Genomic DNA, 24,889 nt, shown 5'->3' with positions numbered 1-24,889 from the left:
TCTTATGGGTGCTTGGCATATGGTTGGTACTCAGTATTTTGCCTATATACTCAGGGAATATCTATATGCTGCTTACAATGGTTGCTTACTTTTTTATGTGTACACACAGTTGCTAAAACTATGAAGAGAAGTCACTGAGGACAGAAATTTTACATATACATTTTTTCAATACACGCGTCTTTCAATTTGTATTGGAAGCCTCGTTTGTAGAAGGTGTAGTTGAAATTTTTCCAAACCATCATAAAATGGTTTCTTTTTGCTTATTCTGCTTAATAGTTCTTTCCTCTTTTGTCTTTTTCCTTACATTTTGTACTATAAACAGCACAGAGAAACCAGGGTGTACATTCACATTTATCTAGGAAATTTGCTCAGCTAAATATTCAAGTTTATTGCTTACAAATTGTTTTTCATCCCACTGAAGAACACAATTCAGCCAAGTTCTGTTACTTTACAGGAATCACTTTCCTAATTAGATATCCAATTTCTAATTTCTAATGAGATGTCCCTCATTTCCCGCTGAGACCTTACCAGAAACACTTTTAACAATTATATATTTTTTAAATTAATATACTTAAAAAAACAGTTTTAGGTTTACAGAAACATCCCATCTCGGCTCACCACTGCCCCCCTCCACTACCCAATTTTCCCTATTAACATCTTCCATTAGTACATTTGCTACAACTGATGAGCAAATATTGATAAATTATTATTGACCACAGTTTATATTAGGGGTTCATTCTGTATTGTTTGACACTCTATAGGAGAGTTTGACAAATGTACAATGATATATCCACCACCACAATGACATACAAAATAATTTCACTGCCCTAAAAATCCCCTGTGCTACATCCATTCATCCCTCCTTCCCTTTCCAAACCCATAGCAACCATGGATGTTTACCGTTTTCATAGTTTTAACTTTCCCGTAATATTATATAGTTGGACTTCTAGAGTATGTAACCTTTTTGCTTTAACTTCTTTCATTCACCAAGTTGCATTTAATGTTTGTGTTTTTTTGGTAGCTTAATTGCTCATTTCATTCAGTTCAGTTCAGTCACTCAGTCTGACTCATTGCCACCCCATGGACTGCAGCACACCAGGCTTCCCTGTCTTTCACTAACTCCCGGAGCTTGCCAACCCCTTTCATTGCTGAATAATATTACACAGCAGGGATATACCACAGTTTATTTAACCATTCACCTATTGAAGAACATCTTGGTTGCTTCCAAGTTTTGGCAATTAGGTGTTTGTGTGTGTCTAAGTTTTCAGTTCATTTAGGTAAATACCAAGGAGTACAATTGCTGGATCATATTGTAACAGTGTGCTTAGTTTTGAAAGAAACTGCTAAACTGTCTTCCAAAGTAGCTGCACCATTTTGCACTCTCACTAGCAATGAATGAGAGGTGTACTCTTCTTAAACTTAGGAAACTGTTCATCTCTTTACTAGGGAGCCTACTGTTTATTTGAGATTAAAAATGGGAGCTTGGGACCAAATTACTAAATTCAAGTCTCAGCTTCCTCATGTATTGGTTATGTCACCTTGGGCAGGCTACTGAACTTATCTGTGCCTTAGTTTCCTCTGTAATAAAGAATAAATAATAACAAATAACTTAATAAAGATCATTTTAAGAATTAAATGTTAGGTATAAAGCAGTCAGAACACTGCCTGGCACATAGAAACTATTAAATGATAGCTGATTTCATGTGTTCTCTCTTTCCTGATGGAGAATCATCCACATGTTGGCTTTTCATCCTCGGGCCTTCATATGTATCTATCACTTTCTTTTACTTCATTCGTGTTTTTCTTATGATTCACACAGCTTTAAAAGAATATTCTGCATACAACTGATTCACTTTACCACCGCATCAATTCTGTTCTTCTCCAGTATGATTTTAATTATCTTCCTTCATTTTAAACATGCTTGCATGTGTTTTAAACCCCTTTCATCCAGTGTTTTTATTTCAACTTGTTTTCTCACAGCTTTCATTCGTTTCATTTAGGCCATGTCTTCTTACAACCTACTAAGAATTGTTTACTGAAATTTTCTATTTCTCACAGTAGGTCTTTTTTGAAATCTGCTTCTAGATATTGTTCCCTTTCCTTTGACTATAACTTTGTTCTTCATATACTCAATGTTGCAATTTTCAAATTCAGTGTTTTGTCAGTTAACAGACTGGGTGACTTGACCTTAGCCCGACTATACAAATACGGAGACGCACAGAAGTGCTTGGGCCACATGTTTAAAAAAGAAACGTACCTACTTCTGTTGGATTCTTTTCTGCCAAGGACACACCGACTGGCGTTGGGCTCCATTGGCAACTACATGCTGATTGAAGTAGGCAAATACAATGCACTACCGTAGGGCGAAACACGGTAAGACCACCTCACAGTTTAAAACGTGGGTCGCAACCTATTTTAGAGTCATGAAAACAATATAACGGGTCAGGACTAGAATTTTTTAAACAAAGGAACAGAACACTAAATACAATGCCGGGCAAGTAATAAGGGCAAGTAATGCATTATGAAATGCTTATTTACGTTTCTGAGTTATATTTGTACATAAAAGTGTATTCTTACAATCAGTCCGGTCACAAAACCTTGAGAGCCACAGCTCTAAAGAAGACTTTTACCTGAGACATTTAGGAACAAACTATTCGCGGGTAGAATTGCTCGATCCCGCTCTACGAGAGCTCACACGTTGGCTGAGGCCTCTGGGAAATGGAGTTTAGCGTCGCGGATCATTCTGGGAATCGTAGTCCTGCATGCCCTCAGAGCACGGTTTACCGCTAGTAAGTGGGGGTGGGGTTCTCTCCGCACGACCGGAAGTGGCCGTTGAAACCGGCTGTAGGCATGAAAAGAGGTTGGCCGAGGTAAAAGTCCAGCTGCTTCGGCTCCCTTCGCTAGGTTTGGTGATTGACCCAGAGCTTCCGGACCCGGGATTGGAGTGTGAGAATCGCTCTAGAGGGAAGCCCAGGTATCACTATGGCAACCGGCAGCCCTCCGGCCGCGTGACGTCACCTCTCTCACTCTCTAGGCTAGGAGCGGCCTCGGAGGGAGGGAGCTGGGGAGTCCTCGAAGAGGGCGCCCCTCGCCTCCTTCAGTGTGGGGGCTGTTCCGCCCCGATCTCTGGGAGGGCTTTGTTCTTTTGTTCAGGCCTAGGAGGAAGGCCTAGAGCCGGGCCCCGCCCTGTTTGTCCACCTTCCAGCTTTTCTGCTCCGCAACAGGTGTGTCTTTTTGAGCCCGCGGGGGTGTGAGACTGCAAGTGTGCACTAAGGTAACCGTTCGAGTAAATGGGCGCCTCTAGCCGGATTCTAGGGTAGGCGCCAGGGTATTTTTTTTTTTTTTTTTTTTTTAATCTGCGGCCAAACCTGCGTACTCGATCTCCATTCTGTTTTTGTTCGGCGGCGGGAGTGCCACTTGCCTCTTTAATGCTCTCTCTGGGCATTTCTCTTTTTCAAGGATCTCTTGACCACTGTGCAAAACTCTTTTAAGGTGTGATTTTGTAACGGTTGCCGCTGACCCCCATCTTGTGTCTTTTAGGGCAACCAACTTCAGCGTGTATAAGGGTTCAGACTCCTGCTGGACATCTGGGCTCCAGAAAGAGGACCCAGATACGCTGCTTGGGAAACCCTGGTGTCCAGATTCCAAGACGAACGAGATGTGCGCCTGAGATGGAAGGTAGTAGGGATGACTTGGCGGGGGGGAGAGTGGGATAATGATGGCAAAAGAAACGTCCTGACCTGAGGATTAAATACTTGACAGAGCTGGAAGAGGTGAAAGAAAGGAGCCTTATATATATGAGAATGGAGAAAAGAAACAATTACATCATAGGGAGAGACTTGGAGGAAAAGTTAATTCTGCCTGGCTTTGGGATTGAGGAATGAAAAGGAGTAATGATTCAGAATGTCTGTGATCCTCACATGACTTGGATTTATTAAAAATTAGAATGACAATCTTACAATGAGAAAAAAATCTTCGTAGTCATCCCTTCGAAAGTGCAAGAATCAGTTCTGAAATACTTAGCCATCTGTTAAGTCTATGCCTTAATATCTGTTAAATCTTTGGAGGTGTTAAACTCTATTTTGAGTGCAGACTATTCCCTTGTTGGCTTTTTCTTTTTTTAGTTCCTTCTATTAGGTAGAAGTGCCTTTCCTTGTAACTTCTGTGTTGATCTTAGTTCTTAGTCTTCCAAAGCAAGAGACTGCTCTCTGTTTAACACTGCTGCCCTTCAGATATGTGAATTCAGCTGTTTCCAACTCCTACTCACAAATTCTCTCTCTTTTCTAAGTAAAATAGCCTCAGTTCCTTTGATGGGTCTCCATGTGATATATCTAGTGTGCGTGCTAGGTTGCTTCAGTTCTGTCTAGACCTCTTCTCTAAAAACTCTACCGCATGACAGCATGCTTCTTAAAATGCACTGCTTAAGACTACACATAGTCATTTAGATGTACTTTGAAAAACATCTTAAAGTGCGATGTACTATTTCTTTTGATTTGGCTATTTCTGCTGTTCAGTGTGATTGTATTTGCTTTTTAAAAATCAGTGCTATTATGCTATTAGTCCTAGATCTTTTTTTTTTACATGAACTGCTGTTGACTAGATTTACGTCATCCTTGTATAAAAGAATTGCTTTTTATTCTCAATGTCAGGACTTCATATTTATTTATTTTGATTGTTCAATTTTTTTGGCCAAGTATTTTAGCTTGTCAGAGTAATCAGTAATTAATATTAAGTTGGTTTCTCAGTACTTTAACTGTTTTTTCCACCTTTATGGGTAAGGACAGAGCCCTGTGATATGTGACTCTAGACTTCTTTCTATGTTGTCATTGTCTTTACATTCTTTAGGTATGGCTATGCAGTCATTTGGTTTAACCTAACTGCTTCCCTGGTGGCTCAGATGGTAAAGCGGCTGCCTGCAAGGCAGGATACCCAGGTTCAATCAATCCCTGGGTTGGGAAGATTCTAGGGAGAAGGAAATGGCAACTCACTCCAGTACTCTTGCTTGGAAAATTCCACGGACTGAGGAGCCTGGTAGGCTACAGTCCATGGGGTCACAAAGAGTTGGACATGACTGAGTGACTTCACTTCACTTCAACTGCTATCATACAGTCCTTTGTCTTGGATCTGTTTAATATCACTAAAAATCTTAACATTATTTGTATTACTTACTTAGGCTTGAGCTATACCTTATATTTGTCCTCAGCTCTTTTTTCCTAAAGGTACGAAGAATCTCTGTTTTATTTCTTACAACTGTGTGTGTATCTACAGTTATCTCAAAAAGTTTAATGAAAAAATCCATTGCCCTTCATTCTATTGCCAATGAACAATTGGAAATTGTAATAAAAATACAAATTCCATAGCCTCCAAAATATGAAAGAAGAATAGAAACCAACAAAAACATGCAAGATGTGTACACTGAAAGCTGCAAAGCATTGCTGAGAAATTTTTTTTCCAGCTTTATTTCCAGCTTTATAATTGATCCTGACTTTGTGTAAGTTTAAGTTATCCAATGGGATGACTTGATCCACCTATGTATTGCAAAATGATTACCACAATAAGGTTAGTTAACCACATCTATCACCACATATATTTGCCTTTCTCTGTGTGTGTGTGTGTGTGTGTGTGTATGTGTGTGAGATGAGGATATTTAAGATTTATTCTGTTAGCAACTTATATAATACAGTATTGTTAACTATAATTACCATGCTGTACATTAGATCATCAGAGCTTATTTGTAACTGAACAGTTATACCCTTTATTCAAAATCTCCCTATATCCCCCACTCTCTAGCTCCTGGAAACCGTCATTCTACTATTTCTTTCTGTGTTCTGCCTTTTTAGATTCTACTTATACGATCATGCAATATTTGTCTTCCTCTTTCTTATTTCACTTAGCATAGTGCCTTCCATCCATGTTGTCCCAAATGACAGAATTTCCTTCCATTTTATGGCTAAGTAGTATTGCATTATATATGTGTATATTCTCACTGTTAGTGGGAATGTATATTAGTATACCCACTGTAAAAAACCATACAGCGATTCCTTCAGTTCAGTTCATTTCAGTCGCTCAGTTGTATCCGACTCTTTGTGACCCCATGAATCACAGCATGCCAGGCCTCCCTGTCCATCACCAACTCCCGGAGTTCATTCAAACTCATGTCCATCGAGTCAGTGATGCCATCCAGCCATCTCATCCTCTGTCATCCCCTTCTCCTCCTGCCCTCAATCCCTCCCTGCATCAGAATCTTTTCCAATGAGTCAACTCGTCACATGAGGTGGCCAAAGTATTGGAGTTTCAGCTTTAGCATCATTCCTTCCAAAGAACACCTAGGACTGATCTCCTTTAGAATGGACTGGTTTTATCTCCTTGCAGTCCAAGGGACTCTCAAGAGTCTTCTCCAACACCACAGTTCAAAAGCATCAATTCTTTGGCACTCAGCTTTCTTCACAGTCCAACTCTCACATCCATACATGACTACTGGAAAAACCATAGCCTTGACTAGACAGACCTTTGTTGGCAAAGTAATGTCTCGGCTTTTCAATATGCTATCTAGGTTGGTCATAACTTTTCTTCCAAGGAGTAAGTGTCTTTTAATTTCATGGCTGCAGTCACCATCTGCAGTGATTTTGGAGCCCCCAAAAATAAAGTCTGACACTGTTTCCACTGTTTCCCCATCTATTTCCCATGAAGTGATGGGACCAGATGCCATAATCTTAGTTTTCTGAATGTTGGGCTTTAAGCCAACTTTTTCACTCTCCACTTTCACTTTAATCAAGAGGCCTTTTAGTTCCTCTTCACTTTCTGCCATAAGGGTGGTGTCATCTGCATATCTGAGGTTATTGATATTTCTCCCGGCAATCTTGATTCCAGCTTGTGTTTCTTCCAGTCCAGCGTTTCTCATGATGAACTCTGCATAGAAGTTAAATAAGCAGGGTGACAATACCCAGCCTTGACAAACTCCTTTTCCTATTTGGAACCAGTCTGTTGTTCCATGTCCAGTTCTAACTGTTGCTTCCTGACCTGCATACAGGTTTCTCAAGAGGCAGGTCAGGTGGTCTGGTATTCCCATCTCTTTCAGAATTTTCCACAGTTTATTGTGATCCACACAGTTAAAGGCTTTGGCATAGTCAATAAAGCAGAAATAGATGTTTTTCTGGAACTCTCGCTTTTTCGATGATCCCGCGGATGTTGGCAATTTGGTCTCTGGTTCCTCTGCCTTTTCTAAAACCAGCTTGAACATCAGGAAGTTCACGGTTCACATATTGCTGAAGCCTGGCTTGGAGAATTTTGAGCATTCCTTTACTAGCATGTGAGATGAGTGCAATTGTGCAGTAGTTTGAGCAATCTTTGGCATTGCCTTTCTTTGGTATTGGAATGAAAACTGACCTTTTCCAGTCCTGTGGCCACTGCTGAGTTTTCCAAATTTGCTGGCATATTGAGTGCTGCACTTTCACAGCATCACCTTTCAGGATTTGAAATAGCTCAACTAGAATTCCATCACCTGCACTAGCTTTGTTCGTAGTGATGCTTTCTAAGGCCCACTTGACTTCACATTCCAGCATGTCTGGCTCTAGGTGAGTGATCACACCATCGTGATTATCTGGGTCGTGAAGATCTTTTTTGTACAGTTCTTTTGGGTATTCTTGCCACCTCTTCTTAATATCTTCTGCTTCTGTTAGGTCCATACTACTTCTGTCCTTTATCGAGCTCATCTTTGCATGAAATGTTCCCTTGATATCTCTAATTTTCTTGAAGAGATCTCTAGTCTTTCCCATTCTCTTGTTTTCCTTTATTTCTTTGCATTGATCGCTGAGGAAGGCTTTCTTATCTCTCCTGACTATTCTTTGGAACTCTGCATTCAGATACTTACATCTTTCCTTTTCTCCTTTGCTTTTCACTTCTCTTCTTTTCACAGCTATTTGTATGGCCTCCCCAGACAGCCATTTTGCCTTTTTGCATTTCTTTTCCATGGGGATGGTCTTGATCCCTGTCTTCTGTACAATGTCACGAACCTCCCTCCGTCCATAGTTCATCAGGCACTCTATCTATCAGTTCTAGGCCCTTAAATCTATTTCTCACTTCCACTGTATAATCATAAGGGATTTGATTTAGGTCATACCTGAATGGTCTAGTGGTTTTCCCTACTTTCTTCAATTTAAGTCTGAATTTGGCAATAAGGAGTTCATGATCTGAGCTACAGTCAGCTCCTGGTCTTGTTATTGCTGACTGTATAGAGCTTCTCCATCTTTGGCTGCAAAGAATATAATCAATCTGATTTCGGTGTTGACCATCTGGTGATGTCCATGTATAGAGTCTTCTCTTGTGTCGTTGGAAGAGGGTGTTTGTTCTGACCAGTGCATTTTCTTGGCAAAACTCTTATCAGTCTTTGCCGTGCTTCATTCCGTATTCTAAGGCCAAATTTGCCTGTTACTCCAAGTGTTTCTTGACTTCCTACTTTGCATTCCAGTCCCCTATAATGAAAAGGACATCTTTTTTGGGTGTTAGTTCTAAAAGGTCTTGTAGGTCTTCATAGAACCGTTCAACTTCAGCTTCTTCAGCATTACTGGTTGGGGCATAGACTTGGATTACTGTGATATTGAATGGTTTGCCTTGGAAATGAACAGAGATCATTCTGTTGTTTTTGAGATTGCATCCAAGTACTGCATTTCGGACTCTTTTGTTGACCATGATGGCTACTCCATTTCTTCTAAGGGATTCCTGCCCACAGTAGTAGATATTAATGGTCATCTGAGTTAAATTCACCCATTCCAGTCTATTTTAGTTCGCTGATTCCTAGAATGTCGACGTTCACACTTGCCATCTCCTGTTTGACCACTTCCAATTTGCCTTGATTCATGGATCTAACATTCCAAGTTCCTATGCAATATTGCTCTTTACAGCATCGGACCTTGCTTCCAGTCACCAGTCACATCCACAACTGGGTATTGTTTTTGCTTTGGCTCCATCCCTTCATTCTTTCTGGAGTTATTTCTCCACTGATCTCCTGCAGCATATTGGGCACCTACCCACCTGGGGAGTTCCTCTTTCAGTATCCTATCATTTTGCCTTTTCATACTGTTCATGGGGTTCTCAAGGCAAGAATACTGAAGTGGTTTGCCATTCCCTTCTCCAGTGGACCACATTCTGTCAGACATCTCCACCATGACCCGCCCGTCTTGGGTGGCCCCACAGGGCATGGCTTAGTTTCATTGAGTTAGACAAGGCTGTGGCCCATGTGATTAGATTGACTAGTTTTCTGTGATTATGGTTTCAGTGTGTCTGCCCTCTGATGCCCTCTTGCCACACCTACTGTCTTACCTGGGTTTCTCTTACCTTGGACGAGGGGTATCTCCTCACCACCGCCCCTTCTGACCTTGAACGTGGAGTAGCTCCTCTCGGCCCTCCTGCACCCCCACAGCCACTGCTCGTTGGACGTGGGATTGCTCCTCTCGGCTGCCTCCCCTGACCTCTGGCTTGGGGTAGCTCCTCCTGGCTGCTGCCCCTGGCCTCGGGCGTGGGGTAGCTCCTTTAGGCCGCTCCTGTGCCGTCGCAGCCTGGCACTGTCAGCTGCCGCTCCTGGCCTCGGACGTGGGGTAGCTGTTGGTGGTAGGGCTGGAATTTGAACCAATCCCTTGGTGGACCCAAGAAGCCTCACTGGAGGCATGAAGACCTCTGGACAGGAGGGTGGACGGCCCCTTTGCAGGCTCCTGGGGTAAGCGGTGTCCAATTTATAGTTTCCACACAGGCCTGGCCTCCCCAGGGCGGGCAGAGATTCCTTAAGAAATTAAAAATAGAACTACCATGTAATCCAGCAATCCCATTTCTGGCTATGTATCCAGAGGAAATGAAATCACTATCTTAAAGAGATATCTGCAACCCATATTCATTGCAGCATTATTTATACTAGTCAAGACATGAAAGCAACCTTAGTGCCCATCAGTGGAATAAATGGATAAAGAAAATATGGTATATATTTATATTTCCATAGCAGCCATGCCAATGTACATTCCCACCAACAGTGGACAAAGGATCCTTTTTCTCCACTTGCTCACCAACATGTATCTCTTGTGTTTGTGATAATATTCATTCTAACATCTCTGAGGTGATATCTCATTGTGGTTTTGATTTGCATTTCCCTGATGTTTAGTGATATCAAGGACCTTTTCATATACATTGGCCATTTGTATGTCTTCTTTGGAAAAATAACTATTAAGGTTCTCTGCCCATTTTTAAATTGGATCATTTGGGTTTTTTTGGCTGTTGATTTGTATGAGTTCCTTACATATTCTGGATACTGGCCACTTATTAGATACATGATTTGCAAATTTTCTACCATTCCATAGGTTGCCCTTTTATTTAATAAATTGTCTCTTTTGCTAATTAGTTTGATGTTATCTCACTTTTTGGGGGGGGGGTGGTTACATATCTGTCTGTGTACAGCATTTCCTCTTACTGTTAAAAACTTCAATGAAAAAATCTTCATTTTTTTTTTCCTCAAGATTTCTTTTACAAAATGTCTTTTCCGTTACTGGTCAAAATGAAGTCTGGAATAACAGTTGCTTTTATTGCTTCCTCTCCTTCTTGAGAATTGGACTTTCATGTCAGCCATTACTCTGAATAGACCTCCTAAGAGCAAAGTTTGTTTTCATTTTGTTTATTGATGTTTAAGTTACTACATTAAGTGCATGAATCTTGAGCATACCACTTGATTAATTTTTATATATTATATACAGTGTAACTACCACCCACACTAAGATATGGAATATTTCTATTGCCCCAGCAGTCTCTCTTGTGTGCCTGTCAGTCAGTAGCCCTCCAGAGGTAACCACTGTTCTAAGTTTTTTAATTTAATATACAGGCACACTTCAGAGATATTATGGGTTTAGTTCTAGCCACTGTGATAAATCATGTATTGAAATAAACTGAATCCCATGAGTTTCTTGGTTTCCTAGCGCATATAAAAAAGTTATATTTGTACTGTATTTTTGTCTAAGTGTACAAAAAGCACTATGTGTTAAAAAATGTATATACCTAATCTAAAAAAAATAGGTAATTGCTAAAAAATGCTAAACATCATCTGAACCTTTAGGAAGTTATAGTAGTAGCATGAAAAATTACTGGTCACAGATCACCATAAAAAATACAGTAATAACAAAAAATTTGAAATATTGTTGAAAATTACTAAAATGTGACACACAGACATTAAGTGAGCAAATGTGTTGGAAAAAATGGTGCCAATAGACTAGCTCAATATGGGATTGCCACAGGCCTTCAATTTGTAAAAAGAAAAATTTAAAAAACCCAGTGTCTAAAAAGTGCAAATAAAGTGAAGCACAATAAAATGAGGTATGCCTGCAAATGTACTCATATAGTATGTATTCTTTTGTCTTATTTTGCTCAATATTGTTTATGAGATATATCCATGTTGTTAGGTAAAGCATCCTTTTATCAGAGAAGGCAATGGCATCCCATTCCAGTACTCTTGCCTGGAAAATCCCATGGACAGAGGAGCCTGGTGGGCTGCAGTCCATGGGGTTGCTAAGAGTCGGACAGGGCTGAGAGACTTCACTTTCACTTTTCACTTTCATGCATTGGAGAAGGAAATGGCAACCCACTCCAGTGTTCTTGCCTGGAGAATCCCAGGGACGGGGGAGCCTGGTGGGCTGCTGTCTATGGGGTCGCACAGAGTCGGACGCGACTTAGCAGTAGCAGCAGTATGTATTCTTTTGTGTTTGTCTTATTTTGCTCAATATTGTTTATGAGGTATATCCATGTTGTTAGGTAAAGCATCCTTTTATATTTTGGAATACTATTCTGTTGTATGAATATACCACAGTTTATCCATTCTGCTGAAAGCCGTTTGGATTCTTTCTGATTTGGGCATATTATAAATAAACCTTCTATGTACAATCTTATACAAGTCTTTTGGTGGACATAACCCCTCATTTCTCTGGGTATATGCATAGGAGTGGAATTGTGGAATCATAGGACAGGTATATGTATATCTTTCATATATACTGCCAAACAGTTTTTCTTATGATTGGTAAATATTTACCCCCACAGCAATGTACAGAAGTTCTAATCTCTGTATTCTTGCCAGTAGTTAGTACTGACCATGTCTATTGAATTTTAGACACTCTGGTGGGTAGGTAATGTAGCTAAGTATATATATGTCATTGTGATATTTAATTTGTATTAATAGCAAAGTTTCAAAGGGTAAGGGGAAGACTTTTGGAAAGTAATCTGATTGTTAATTTTATATGTAGCAGAGAATATGTACATCTATAAAGGGATTGTATCCATTCTTCACCAAACTCCCATCCAGACTGCCACAGTGGATACATGTTAAAAGGATGTTAAAGGGAAATTCCCTTTATACATGTACATTGTCAGAAGGCAGCAGAAATATTTTGCCTCACTTAATGAAGAATATGGATTAAGTTGTATGATGAAAGTGACTGTGAGTATGTAGGGGCAAAATTGAATCTTAAGTAATTCTTTACTTCCTAAGTCTACTGATGAAAGTACCAGGGTCTCAGTCAGCAGTTACCTTGTGTTTTTTGGTTTTTGTTTTTTGTTTTTAGAAGGAAATGGTATAGTTCCTGCTGTTTTCATGTAGAAAAAAAGAGTGGATTTTACAGCTAACTTGGACAGGATTCATTGTAGTTTCTTTTCCCTCCACTAGATCTGTCTGCTCCAGAGTCTGCCCTTTTCCAAGGGGGACATACTTTACTCCCATCAGCTAGTTTTCAGGTAAGTTGAGATTTCCTTTACATTTCAGTCCTTAGAGAGGAATTGTGTATTCTTTTGGTGTGATGTGTGTTTATCTAAGAACCAATGTTGGCAATTCATTCTGAGCTCCCATTTGCCAACCACTTTCTTCCTAACTCTGCCTCTCCAGCTTGACTAATATATTCATCACTTACTTCTTGCTTACATCTTGCCATGTGCCAGCGTTGAGAGAGCAAAACTTGATATTTTACCTGAATAGACCAAATGACTGATACAAAAACATAAATATTAAAAAGGTGAAATGAGTACCATGGAAAATGGAGAAGCAACAAAAATCTATGTAGTCTAGAGGGTTTAGGAGAGTTTGTGCAGTTCTCATTGCGTCTTTCTTGTGTAACTCCCTTCCATATAGTACTCTGTCCTGTGAACTCTAGTCACCTTGACTTCCTCAAACTCAGCATTATCTTTTCAGTTCAGAGAATCTGCAGGGTGGCTCTTGAATTCCCCTTCCCTGCACCCCTGCCTGGAAGCTCTCAAAGCAGTAAGCTGGAGCAGTTGTAGGGCTCACTTCATTTGTTTCCTGATTCATGGAGATCACTGTTCTTTGTTATCTGAGATTCAGTGCCTTGGAAACTTGTGTCATACATTTTGTCTGGAATTTTTTGGTTATTTAATGCAGGAGGGTAAATCCAATCCTGTTAATCCCATCAGGGCCACAGCTTGATCTTTTTAAGGTTTGGTTTTGCATTGTAAGCTTTGCTAGGGCTGATCTAGTGCAGTCTTACTATTGGGCTGTGTTTTCAGGGTCCCTATGACCACCATTTACTTCAGTGATTTGCTAGGATGATTCACCCACCCCAGCAGCATAACTCAGGAATAGAGATCATGACCACAAAGGATACACAGTAGGATCAGAATGAAAAAGATACTTATAAGGCTCCAAAGAAATCTGGCTGTACTTTCTCTCTTGCTGTTGTCCACCGAGACATGAGAAATGTCTCTCATCAAGGAAGTCTGCTTGAGTCTCTCAGTCCAGAGTTCTTAAAAGGGAGCTGATCACATCAGTGTGTGCTCCCTTGTGGCTGTTAACTAGTCGTGGTGCAGGCCTCAAACTGGATACCACATGTGCATCATAAATCTTCACGTATACTTTAAACAATGCTGACAGTCTGGTACATCCTGCCCCAGTATTCCAGGCACACAATAACTTCGTCAGTCGTTGACTATATATATAAACATTCATTTTCAGAGCTTGTTTAAGTTTCAGAAACATGGATCCAAGTGTCCCTGGAAATTAGCAAAGATTGAGCAAACCAGACTTGCTGCTTTAACGCTTTCCTCACAGGCTAAACTTGTCCTGCTCCTAAGGTACACTGGGACTGTTTGTGGGAGCTGATTGCTCATATCATCTTAACTCTGGGTTCAGTTGTGTCATATTGGTAGCTTGTTATTGCCTGTGAAGATTGTATTTACACCAGATTTTTGGAGCTCCTCCTCTGTGCATCTCCCTTGTCTCTAGTATCTATCATGCAAATCCCTTGCCTTTGTAATCCTGAGCTGCCACCTGTGTCTCTTTAGTTCAGGAAGACCACTGTGCCTTGCTCAGGTTCTGCTTCCTGCTCTGAAGTCTGGAGATGCCTCCAGGCAGGAAACTAAAGGATCTGAGGAGCTCGTGTGATTTTCTCCCTTTTCTCAAGATCACAGTTCTATTCTGTCTGCTGTTCAAAGTACTAAAACTCTTGTTTCAGTTATATTGTGGAGTTTTATAGTTGTTAACACTGGGAAAGCTAGTCCACTTGCTCTGTCATGGTTATAAGTCCCAATAATTTATCTGTTTTAAAACAAAATTAACTCATTTGCTCAGGAAGTTCCCCTGCATTGCCTCTGAGTCCCACTAGAGTTGCATTGATAATATTTGGTAGTATATTCTTTTAGCTTTTTTTCTGTACATTAACATACAAACTTTCCTATTCATAAAAATAAAAATGGTATAATACCATGTATGCCATTTTTAGTATGACATACATTTCCTAATCAGTGCATATAGAGACACTTTATTTTTTGATACACTTTATTTTTAAAATGTCTACATGAACTGTTTTGGTATGGATGTACCACGTGTTCTTTAACCTCTGTCCTATTAATGGACATTTAAGTTTACTTTTTTTCCTCACAAACAATGTTGCAAGGATATTTTTACATATGTTTTTGCATCCCAGGGTGTTTCTAGAGAATAAATTCCTACAAGCTACAAACTTGGATTGAATGATATATGCATTTAAAGTTTTGATAGATCCTGGCAGACTGCCCCTGTATAGATTGCATTAGTGTTCTGTTCCCACCATAATATACATGAGCACTTTCAGCCGTGTTCCCTAATCTGATATCTCATTGTTTTATTATGTTTTTCTTGGAATGGAGCATATTTTCATGGTTTTAATGCCATAGATGAATTGCCTGTGTGGGTTGTTGGCCTTTTTTTGTTATTGTTGTAGGTTGTTAATCTTTCATCCATTTTGCTATTTGCAGGACCTCAGAGTGTTGCATTTTGTTTATGGTTTTTTACAGAAGCTTTACATTTTATGTAGTTTTATCTGGCAGTCTCTCATAATTTTTGCCTTCCATATATCAAGCTTATGAAAGTATTTTTATGTCTTTTATTCTATTATCTTATTTTTGCTTTTTCTTTAAAATTTAATGTCCAATCCAGAAGATATTTTTGTGATGCCATGAAGTAGGGAACTCACTTTATTTTTTTCTCAAATAGACAGTTATTTGTTATGACACCATTTAGTGACTAATCCACCTTCTCAAAGCTAATTGGAAAGTTGCTTAATCCCATTTAGTTCTTATAAACAAAGCTGTATTTTTGGGTTGTCTGTTTTTCATTGAGTTTTATTCCATACTAGACCAGTATGTTTTACCTTTCAGTATACTTTACTATGTTATTTAGTATATTTTGAAATGTGGTAGGGTAAGTCGCCTCCCCAGATTCTTTCAAACACATTTTTGGCTGTTCTTGCACTTATAGTAGTAAAACATATTATTGATGTTAGTAGGTTTACTCTTGATACTTCAGATATCTTGAAACACAGAGATGATAATGATGATAATTATGAAAGTCAATACAACAGCAGTCAACATTGACTGAGCACTTGCTAGACCCTAAATTAAGCATTTGATAGCAAACATTTCTTATTTAATTCTTACAGTAATCCCACGAGTCAGGTTCTGTTTTTATATTCATTTTGCGGAGGAATTATCAAAATCATTTTTCAGATAGCCCAGAACTTCCCTTACTTCTATCAGTATAGCTAAATTTGCCCCTTTCCGAGGTAAATGCTTTATGGCTAAGCAGAAATATGTCTGGTCTTCCAGGAATCAGTGACCTTCAAGGATGTGATAGTGGACTTTACCCAGGAAGAATGGAAACAGCTGGATCCCGTACAGAGAGGTTTATTCAGGGATGTGACATTGGAGAATTATACACATCTGGTCTCTATAGGTAAGGATGACTTTTCTGAGTTAATATCTGGAGGTGTGGAGGAGGAGGGAACTCATGTATTTAGGTGAGTTTTTTCCTTTCAGTTAAGGAACCAAAAACTTCTTCGAAAGGTTTTGAAAAGGTTTCTGCTCTCTAGTAGCCTTCCTTCATAGTTCAGTTGGTAAAGAATCTGCCTACAATGCGGGAGCCCTGGGTGTGATACCTGGGTTAGGAAGATCCCCTGGAGAAGGGAAAGGCTACCCACTCCAGTATTCTGGCCTGGAGAATTCCATTGACTGTATAGTCCATGGGGTCACAAAGAGTCGGACACGACTGAGTGGCTTTCACTTTCACTCTCTAGTAAGTAGAAGGACAAACTAATAATTTTTCTAAAGCCAGATCAGTTCCCAAGTTATACCACATTTGGGGACGTATAACATCAAAGCTTTGTATATGTCTTACTTCCATCTGATTTGTCCACCTCTCCTTTCCTCTAAAGACAAAGCAATGAGAATGAACTCTGAGAAGGCACTTTTCTCTCACTGCAGAAAGGTAACTTTTTTTATTCCAATGAATAGGACTCCAAGTTTCCAAACCTGATGTGATTTCCCAGTTAGAGCAAGGGACAGAGCCGTGGATTGTGGAGCCCAGCATCCCAGTAGGGACCCCTGTAGGTAAGTAGTGGGTACCCGGCAGATGAATGTTATTAACTCTGACCACCAGCCTGATGAGAGGATTTTACATCTGAAATGTAAATGTACTTGCTTCTCCTTAAAGTGTCTTTTGGGAAGGCATTTGTACTCTCTTATGTGTTGTCAAAACACCAAATGTCTCAACGTGTGAATACATATACATTTTTATGCTCCTTTCAAAGGATGTGTCCTTCCTGCTCTTTTCTAAAAGCAACTTCTTGACATGGAATCTGGATTCTATCCTTTCCCAACCTCCTTTGGGACCCAAGTCTTATAATTATTAGTACTTTTCAGTCCTTAAAGTTTTCTTTTTGGATCTCTAGGCTCCATTCCCATAACCTTCAAACAGAAATAGGTACCTAAATTCCAGATACTTTTACTCAACACTGTTAATCTATCTGGCCACCATCCGGTCTGCCTTTTTGCTTTCCCAACCAAACTCTGCAAAAGTGAGTTCCATACCTGTAGACATCATTTTTTTTCATACCTAGTCCTGCCTTAATCTCATTGTGTAGCTTCTTATCCTACACAGTATTGTCTTGTCCTTGACATTATGAATAACTTTCTTCTAAACCTTGATTCTTAAATTGCACAGAGAGACCTCTTCAAAAATCTGACCCTGAAAAAATATAGAAACTAAGACACTTTAGGTAAGGAATATATCTTCAGAATTAATGAGGTAGGCATGGGGGTCGTTTTCTATGGAGAGAAAAAAAGCATGCAGTGTTCAAATTTGGGAAGTGCTGAATTAGCTAAATTTTAGCAGGTTTCATTCTCTTTTTTTTTGGCTGTGCAGGGTCTTTGTTGCAGACCACCATTGTGGTATTGGCTTGTGGACTCTGGAGCATGGGCTCAGTAGTTGTGTCACATGGGCTTACTTGGTTCATAGCATGTGGGATCTTCCCAGACCAGGGAGCCAACCCATGTCCCCTATATTAGCAGGTGGATTCTTATCCATTGTGCCACCAGGGAAGTCCTTTAGCAGGTTTCTTATTGGAGAACCACTTAGAGATTTTTTTTTTTTTTTACATAGTCGAGAATTATGAATTTCTAAGAGTTGCATAGAATATAACATTTCTCTCCCCCATCCTCCTAACCATGATTCTGGTTTGTTGTTTTTTTTATACTGCACTTTTAAAATCTTTCTTTTAAAAGATGGTTTCATGGAACACAACTTGAAAAACTAATTTTTTAAAAATAAGAGCTTTATTAGCTTATGTTTACAGTTTGTTAACTTTTGGAAAGTTAACAATGAGGTGGCCACTGGCCCAAGCCCTTGTCTGCATCATTTTCCTGTCCTCTTTATTACCATCTTCTCTAGGCTGTCTTGGTGACTTGGCCCCTGCCAGATTGTGAGAGATATATATCTATATATATATATAGATATTTATTTACCTATCTATCTATCTATCTATACACACACACACACACACACACACACACACACATATTTTGTCTTGCTAGTCTACCTTGTTCTTTTGCAGCCTGAATGTCAGCACCCTCTATTATCTCTCCAGGCACAGGATGTCGGAATATACTGTGGTCATTGCCTGTTGATTTTGCATACTGTATAGTAAAGTGAAAATTGCTTCCTGCAGTAGGAGTGGTACTGTTCAGTCTGGCCTTCTGGAATTTTCTCCAATCTTTCATTCATAAATCCACTCCTGATACTCTGGTTACTCTCTTGGTTAGTGCATGGACAGTATGACAATGTGGATAATATTGGTCAGTCTGTTGCATGTTTATTGCTTTCATCTGGAACTCCAACCTGGCTCAAGATCAGTCACTTCTACACTCTTTTTGCCTTTAACAGCATATGACTCCATGGTCTCCATATCCTTCCTTGTGAAGTACTTCCAGGAGATAATTTTTATGGTTATCTACTGTACAAGTAGATAACAACAACAAGGGCTTCCCTAATGGCTCAGATGGTAAAGCATCTGTCTGCAATACAGGAGACCCGGGTTTGATCCCTGGGTTGGGAAGATCCCCTGGAGAAGGAAATGGCAGCCCACTCCAGTACTCTTGCCTGGAAAATCCCGTGGACCGCAGAGCCTGGTAGGTTACCGTCCATGGGGTCACAAAGAGTCGGACATGACTGAGCGACTTCACTTTCACTTTCACTGTACAAGTAGTAGTTCCCTTGTGGTTCAGCTCGTAAAGAATCCGCCTGGAATGTGGGAGACCTGGGTTTGATCCCTAGGTTGGGAGGATCCCCCGGAGAAGGGAAAGGCTACCCACTTCAGTATTCTGGCCTGGAGAATTCCATGGACTGTTTAGTCCATCGGGTCGCAAAGAGTCAGACACGACTGAGTGCCTTTCACTCACTATACAAGTATATCCTTCTTAGTGTCAGTTTTGTTGTGGGAAACATATCCATTTCTTATATTGATTGGTTGTCCCCCCCCCCCAACTTGTTTTGCATTAATCTTCTTGTCCCTGCTAGAGAAATATTGCTGTTATGAGGCTGCCTGCCCTTCTACATGCTGATAGGTGCTACACCATTACCCATGGTTCCAGGTATGGAGGGGATGGTAGGCAGCTCTGGCTCCCTGCCCTGCTCCTCATGCTTGCAGTGATAATGGTGATGATCACAGCTGCGCTGGTAGCACAGGTGATTCAGGGTTTGCTGGGGGTCTGCTGTACCTTCCTGTTACCAGTGGAACCAAAGAAATGCTGTTTTAAATACAGCCTTTTTTTCTTTACTAAATCTGCCAACACTGAATACCCTGTCGTCTTGTCTTGGCACAAGATAAACTATCCCACAGTAGACAGCATAATAGTGTAACTCTACTTCCTGATTATGTACTTTTCTGGTTTCTTAAATTCTTTTGCTTGTTTGCTGAAAACTGCTTTCTTTCATTAGTATATTTTATTCATCCATTATACTAAACACACTCAAGAATCTTTCCTTATTGCTGTTCTTTTTTCACATACATTCTTACATCTTTAGCTGTTCTTTTCCTTCCTCTTTTGAGCTGATAGTTTCTATCCTATATTTGAACATTTTAGTTATTCTGCTACTTTTGGCATCTTCCATCCCCTCAAACACCATTATCGTCTAGTCCTCCTTTTCTCTTCCTAATTCTCAAAATGCCTAGGGTTGACCTTGTCATCTTCCTCCACCTAAATTATTTTCTTTACTATTTACAACTTTCTCATTTCTAGCAGTGATGCAGCTACTCCTTCAGTTTTCTAGGCTATAAACCATGGAGCCCAAGTCATATCTTCTGTTTGTCTTATCTTGAAATCATGGTTTTTAGATTTTTGTTTTGTTGTTCACTGGCAAGGAATCCCTGTTCAGACTGCCCTTTTTAGAACCAGTCCATCTTGTCTACTTAGCTATGTCTGTGGTCACTTTCTAAATTTACTGTCACCTTAAATGAAGTTCCCTTCATGGTAGAGATTATCTGTGAAATTAAATTAGGCAGTCTCTTGCTGCTCTCATATTTTATTTATCATTCTCCTTACCTCTTTCCAAATGTCTCCCCCCAAAATAGGGCTGTATTTGAAAGTTCTCAGAATTCCCTGAGGGCTTTATTTTTTAGTTTCATTAGGTCATCTCCACAGTAACACTTTTGCTGTTGTATTTGTCTTTTTTCCCTCAATTCAGAGTATGCTGACATTTTCTTTTTCTTTCAGACTGGGTGACAAGACCAGAAAATAGCATAACAGCCTCAGAGCTGGACATTTCTGGAGAAGAGCCATCTCCAGGGGCAGTAGCAGAAAAGCACAAAAGGGATGATCCTTGGAGCACCAACTTCTTAGAAACTTCTGAATCCAAAGGCAGTCCAGAGAGGCAGCAGGCAAACAAACAGACACTGCCAAGGGAAATAAAAATAACTGAAAAGACCATACCAACTTTGGAGCGAGCACATGTAAATAATGACTTTGAAAAAAGCATCAGTGTGAATTTAGACCTTTTAACACACAAAGAAATATCTCCAAAACAGACCTCTACTAAAACAAATGTCAAACAGAATTTAAACCCAGTTAAAAAAGAGAAGTCTTGTAAGTGCAATGAATGTGGAAAAGCTTTTACTTATTGTTCAGCTCTTATTCGCCATCAGAGAACGCATACTGGAGAAAAACCCTACAAATGTAATGAATGTGAAAAAGCCTTCAGCCGGAGTGAAAACCTTATAAACCATCAAAGAATTCATACTGGAGATAAACCATATAAATGTGATCAGTGTGGAAAAGGCTTCATTGAGGGTCCATCTCTTACTCAACATCAAAGAATTCACACTGGAGAAAAACCCTATAAGTGTGATGAATGTGGGAAAGCTTTTAGTCAGAGAACCCACCTTGTTCAGCATCAGAGAATACACACTGGTGAGAAACCATATACTTGTAATGAGTGTGGAAAAGCCTTTAGCCAGAGAGGCCACTTCATGGAACATCAGAAAATCCATACAGGAGAAAAACCTTTTAAATGCGACGAATGTGATAAAACATTTACCAGGAGCACACACCTTACTCAACATCAAAAAATCCATACTGGAGAGAAAACCTATAAATGTAATGAATGTGGGAAGGCTTTCAATGGACCCTCAACATTTATTCGTCATCATATGATTCATACTGGGGAAAAACCATATGAATGCAATGAATGTGGTAAAGCCTTCAGTCAGCACTCAAACCTCACTCAGCATCAGAAAACACATACTGGGGAGAAACCTTATGATTGTGCTGAGTGTGGGAAATCCTTTAGTTACTGGTCATCCCTTGCTCAACATCTCAAAATTCATACTGGAGAAAAACCTTACAAATGCAATGAATGTGGAAAGGCCTTCAGTTACTGCTCATCCCTTACTCAACATCGGAGAATTCACACCAGAGAAAAGCCTTTTGAATGCAGTGAATGTGGAAAGGCTTTCAGTTATCTCTCAAACCTTAATCAACATCAGAAAACTCATACCCAAGAGAAAGCTTATGAATGTAAGGAATGTGGGAAGGCCTTTATTCGAAGTTCATCTCTTGCTAAACATGAAAGGATTCATACTGGTGAGAAACCCTATCAGTGTCATGAATGTGGGAAAACCTTCAGTTACGGCTCATCCCTTATTCAGCATAGGAAAATACATACTGGAGAAAGACCTTACAAGTGTAATGAATGTGGGCGAGCCTTCAACCAGAACATACACCTTACACAGCATAAGAGAATTCACACGGGAGCAAAGCCTTATGAGTGTGCTGAGTGTGGCAAAGCCTTTCGACATTGTTCATCTCTTGCTCAACATCAAAAAACACACACAGAAGAAAAACCCTACCATTGTAATAAGTGTGAAAAGGCCTTTAGCCAGAGCTCCCATCTGGCTCAGCATCAACGAATTCACACTGGAGAGAAGCCCTATAAGTGCAATGAATGTGACAAAACCTTTAGCCGGAGCACTCATCTGACTGAACATCAGAATACTCATACTGGAGAGAAACCTTACAACTGTAATGAATGCAGGAAGACTTTCAGCCAGAACACTTACCTCATTCAGCATCAGAGGATTCATTCAGCAGAGAAGCCTTTTGGATGTAATGATTGTGGAAAAGCCTTCAGATACCGTTCTGCTCTCAACAAACATCAGAGACTGCACCCTGGCATATGACTCTTCTAGGATCATCCTAAACATAGGGGATGCATTTATTTGGGGATACATTTACTCTGGTTTGTCCTTTTGTTCAACACAGAAGAATCAGGCTGGATTGAGAAACTGCCGAAAATACTTTTACTTTTCACTGTTGTGCTGTGGAATAGAAAGTGCATTGGGCTGAAATAATCAGATTATGTTGTTAAGCAATTTTGTGACATTGGCAAATTCAGCCATTTTAAGCTTCAGTTTCCTCTGTGAACTGAGGGATTTGGAGTAGGTCATTTCAAAGGTCATTTATTCAGTTTTGTATGTTCACAATATATTCTTGAATAGGATTATTATACATCAGCATTTTGCTGTGTTGCATCTAGAGTATATGTATTTATGCATGTTTTGCTAATAGAAAGCATTTATGTTTCAGCAAGTAGACTGGAGGTCTGTTATGCTCCTGTTCTAACACATTCAAGTTCTTTAAGTAACTGGTTCCTAATAAAAAGAATTGTAAAATACCCTCAAATTAACAATTCAGGAGCATATAATGGCTCACTTAAGTCAGTACAGGTATTAAACCTTCCTATTATTTTCTCTTCTAGTATGTTTTAACATTCTAGAAGTTTATCACAACTACATAGACCCTCTACTACAGCTTACACCTGTGCTATTTAACCCTAGTTACATAGTGAAATCACTTCAGTAACTTTATAAAATTCTGTTGGCCAAGACTCCACCCCCAGTGACTAATTGGCTCAGGGAGTAGGGTCCAGGCTTCAGTATCTTTTTTAAACTCCTAATATGTACCCTGGAAAGAAAAACTGGATTAGATTTCAGTACCCACTCCCTTAGTACCTTCTTGTAGCTACTAGAAGCTCACAGGTAGCTATTGCATACACATAATGTAATTTTGACTGTTAGTTTGTTTTGTAAATTGATTTCTCAAACTTTGAGAGGTAAGGTCAATTTGTTTCCTTACCAAAGTGTAGAAATTAAATGGCTGTATAAAATAGTAATCATTTTATTTGCTTTTCCTTGGCCACCTGATATCATAAGCAGATGACAGTGAGTGACACCCCTGAAGATGGGTGGCCCATAGGCTGCATAGCCATTTGTGACAACCCTGGTCAAAATAACATTTGAGCCTGAAATAAATGTGAATTTAGCCATAAAGAGATTGGCCCTCATATTTTCTCTAGATACAGTCTGATTGAGTGGTCAGCTCTTCTAGGAGCAATTAACAATTTCCTAGCCTGTCCTTGAGAATGGGGAGCTCTAAGAACAAAAGGTAGCACTGAAATTGATCATTGTTTATATAAAGGGGTTCCAGACTCTTCCCACAAAGGAAGTTTGGGGGAGCGAGTGCTATAGCTCACTTCAAGTGAAAAAAATCCAGTTATTTTTGCTTATATAATGCCAGTGACCTGCATCAGATTTTTGTCACCTCCTTAAATGAAGATGCCAGGCAGTGAAGAACAGAATTCAGGAAATAAAGTAGCCATTTAAATCTCGGGACTTTTTTTCTGTTGTTGTTTTGAAACATCCTTGAAGAAATGTCATCTTGGTATTTCTTAATTTCTCAAGGCTTCCCTTATATAGGAATTTTTTTTATCCCACAGCAGAGAGGTAGACGCTGGCAGAGAGGAATGGATCTCAGGTTATAGGATACACTTTGGTTGAAACCTGAGCCACTCCCACAGCATGAGGAAATGAAGTTTCTATATCCAGGTGAAGGGTCCTCCTGTTTTAAAGGAGATCCCAAAATAGAAAATACCAGAGTTTGTCTGGAATGAACAAGAAGACTGTTCTTTTGCCACACTGATTCCCATATGAGGGAACAGAATTTATTTGGGAATTTCTCACTAACCTTGGAAGATCTTACTTTGTTCCATTAATTTGATCTCTTCATAGATAATGGTCAGGTCAAACCCAGAGCACTGGGAATGTATGATCACTGCCTAACTTAATTCTTCTTTTATTAAAAACAAATCTGATCTTTCATGCCTTTATATTCTCAGACTGGATGTGTGCTAACCACTCCCAGACAATACAGGCCTGGAGAAGGGATAGGCAGTGTGGTTCCAGAACTTAACACGATCTCACAACTCTCTACTAGCTATCCCAGTTTTCCCCAGTTTTCCCAAAGTGGGTGAATTTGCAATTGCTGCTGTTTCTCAGAGATACCAATCTACTTATACACTGTGGTAAACTAAGGTTTGGTCCTTTGTCACCTGATCTGTCCCTTAGCCATGTATTTAACCTTCCCTCCTTACTCCTCTATTTTAAGAGCAGAGTGAGTAATTTTAAGTTTCAAACTTTTTTCTTAATTTTGTCATTTATATGCCATAAACACCAACTATAACACTAACGTTACTTCCTTAACATCATACGCAAAAGAGTAG

At 39.7% G+C, this 24,889-nt stretch overlaps 1 protein-coding gene and 1 long non-coding RNA gene across 7 annotated transcripts in view; one reads left to right on the top strand and one right to left on the bottom strand.

The window, feature by feature from the left end:
* The first annotated feature begins 2,628 nt into the window (after positions 1-2,628).
* ZNF184 (zinc finger protein 184) lies at positions 2,629-23,999 on the top strand. 5 transcript variants are annotated; one of them, XM_055570839.1, is made up of 6 exons: positions 2,629-2,789; positions 3,541-3,678; positions 12,686-12,753; positions 16,111-16,237; positions 16,795-16,890; positions 20,551-23,999. In XM_055570839.1, exons 2-6 carry the CDS (start codon positions 3,672-3,674, stop codon positions 22,509-22,511), a joined length of 2,259 nt encoding a protein of 752 aa, XP_055426814.1. In that variant the 5' UTR covers positions 2,629-2,789; positions 3,541-3,671; the 3' UTR covers positions 22,512-23,999. The 5 variants fall into 5 exon arrangements, with proteins under 5 accessions (XP_055426814.1, XP_055426810.1, XP_055426813.1 ...); XM_055570835.1 differs by lacking the exon at positions 2,629-2,789 and adding an exon at positions 2,807-2,974; XM_055570838.1 differs by lacking the exon at positions 2,629-2,789 and adding an exon at positions 2,849-2,870.
* The window catches only part of LOC129645618 (uncharacterized), a 40,130-nt gene continuing 35,807 nt past the window's right edge, over positions 20,567-24,889 (bottom strand). For both annotated transcript variants that reach the window (XR_008711447.1, XR_008711446.1), the window contains exon 4: positions 20,567-20,729. This is a non-coding gene — a long non-coding RNA (uncharacterized LOC129645618). The remainder of the gene's footprint in view (positions 20,730-24,889) is intronic.

Source organism: Bubalus kerabau, chromosome 3 (genome assembly GCF_029407905.1).
Source record: "Bubalus kerabau isolate K-KA32 ecotype Philippines breed swamp buffalo chromosome 3, PCC_UOA_SB_1v2, whole genome shotgun sequence".
NCBI lineage: Eukaryota > Metazoa > Chordata > Mammalia > Artiodactyla > Bovidae > Bubalus > Bubalus kerabau.
Note: the sequence above shows the minus strand (reverse complement) of the source record. Positions and strands in the feature narration are given on the sequence as shown.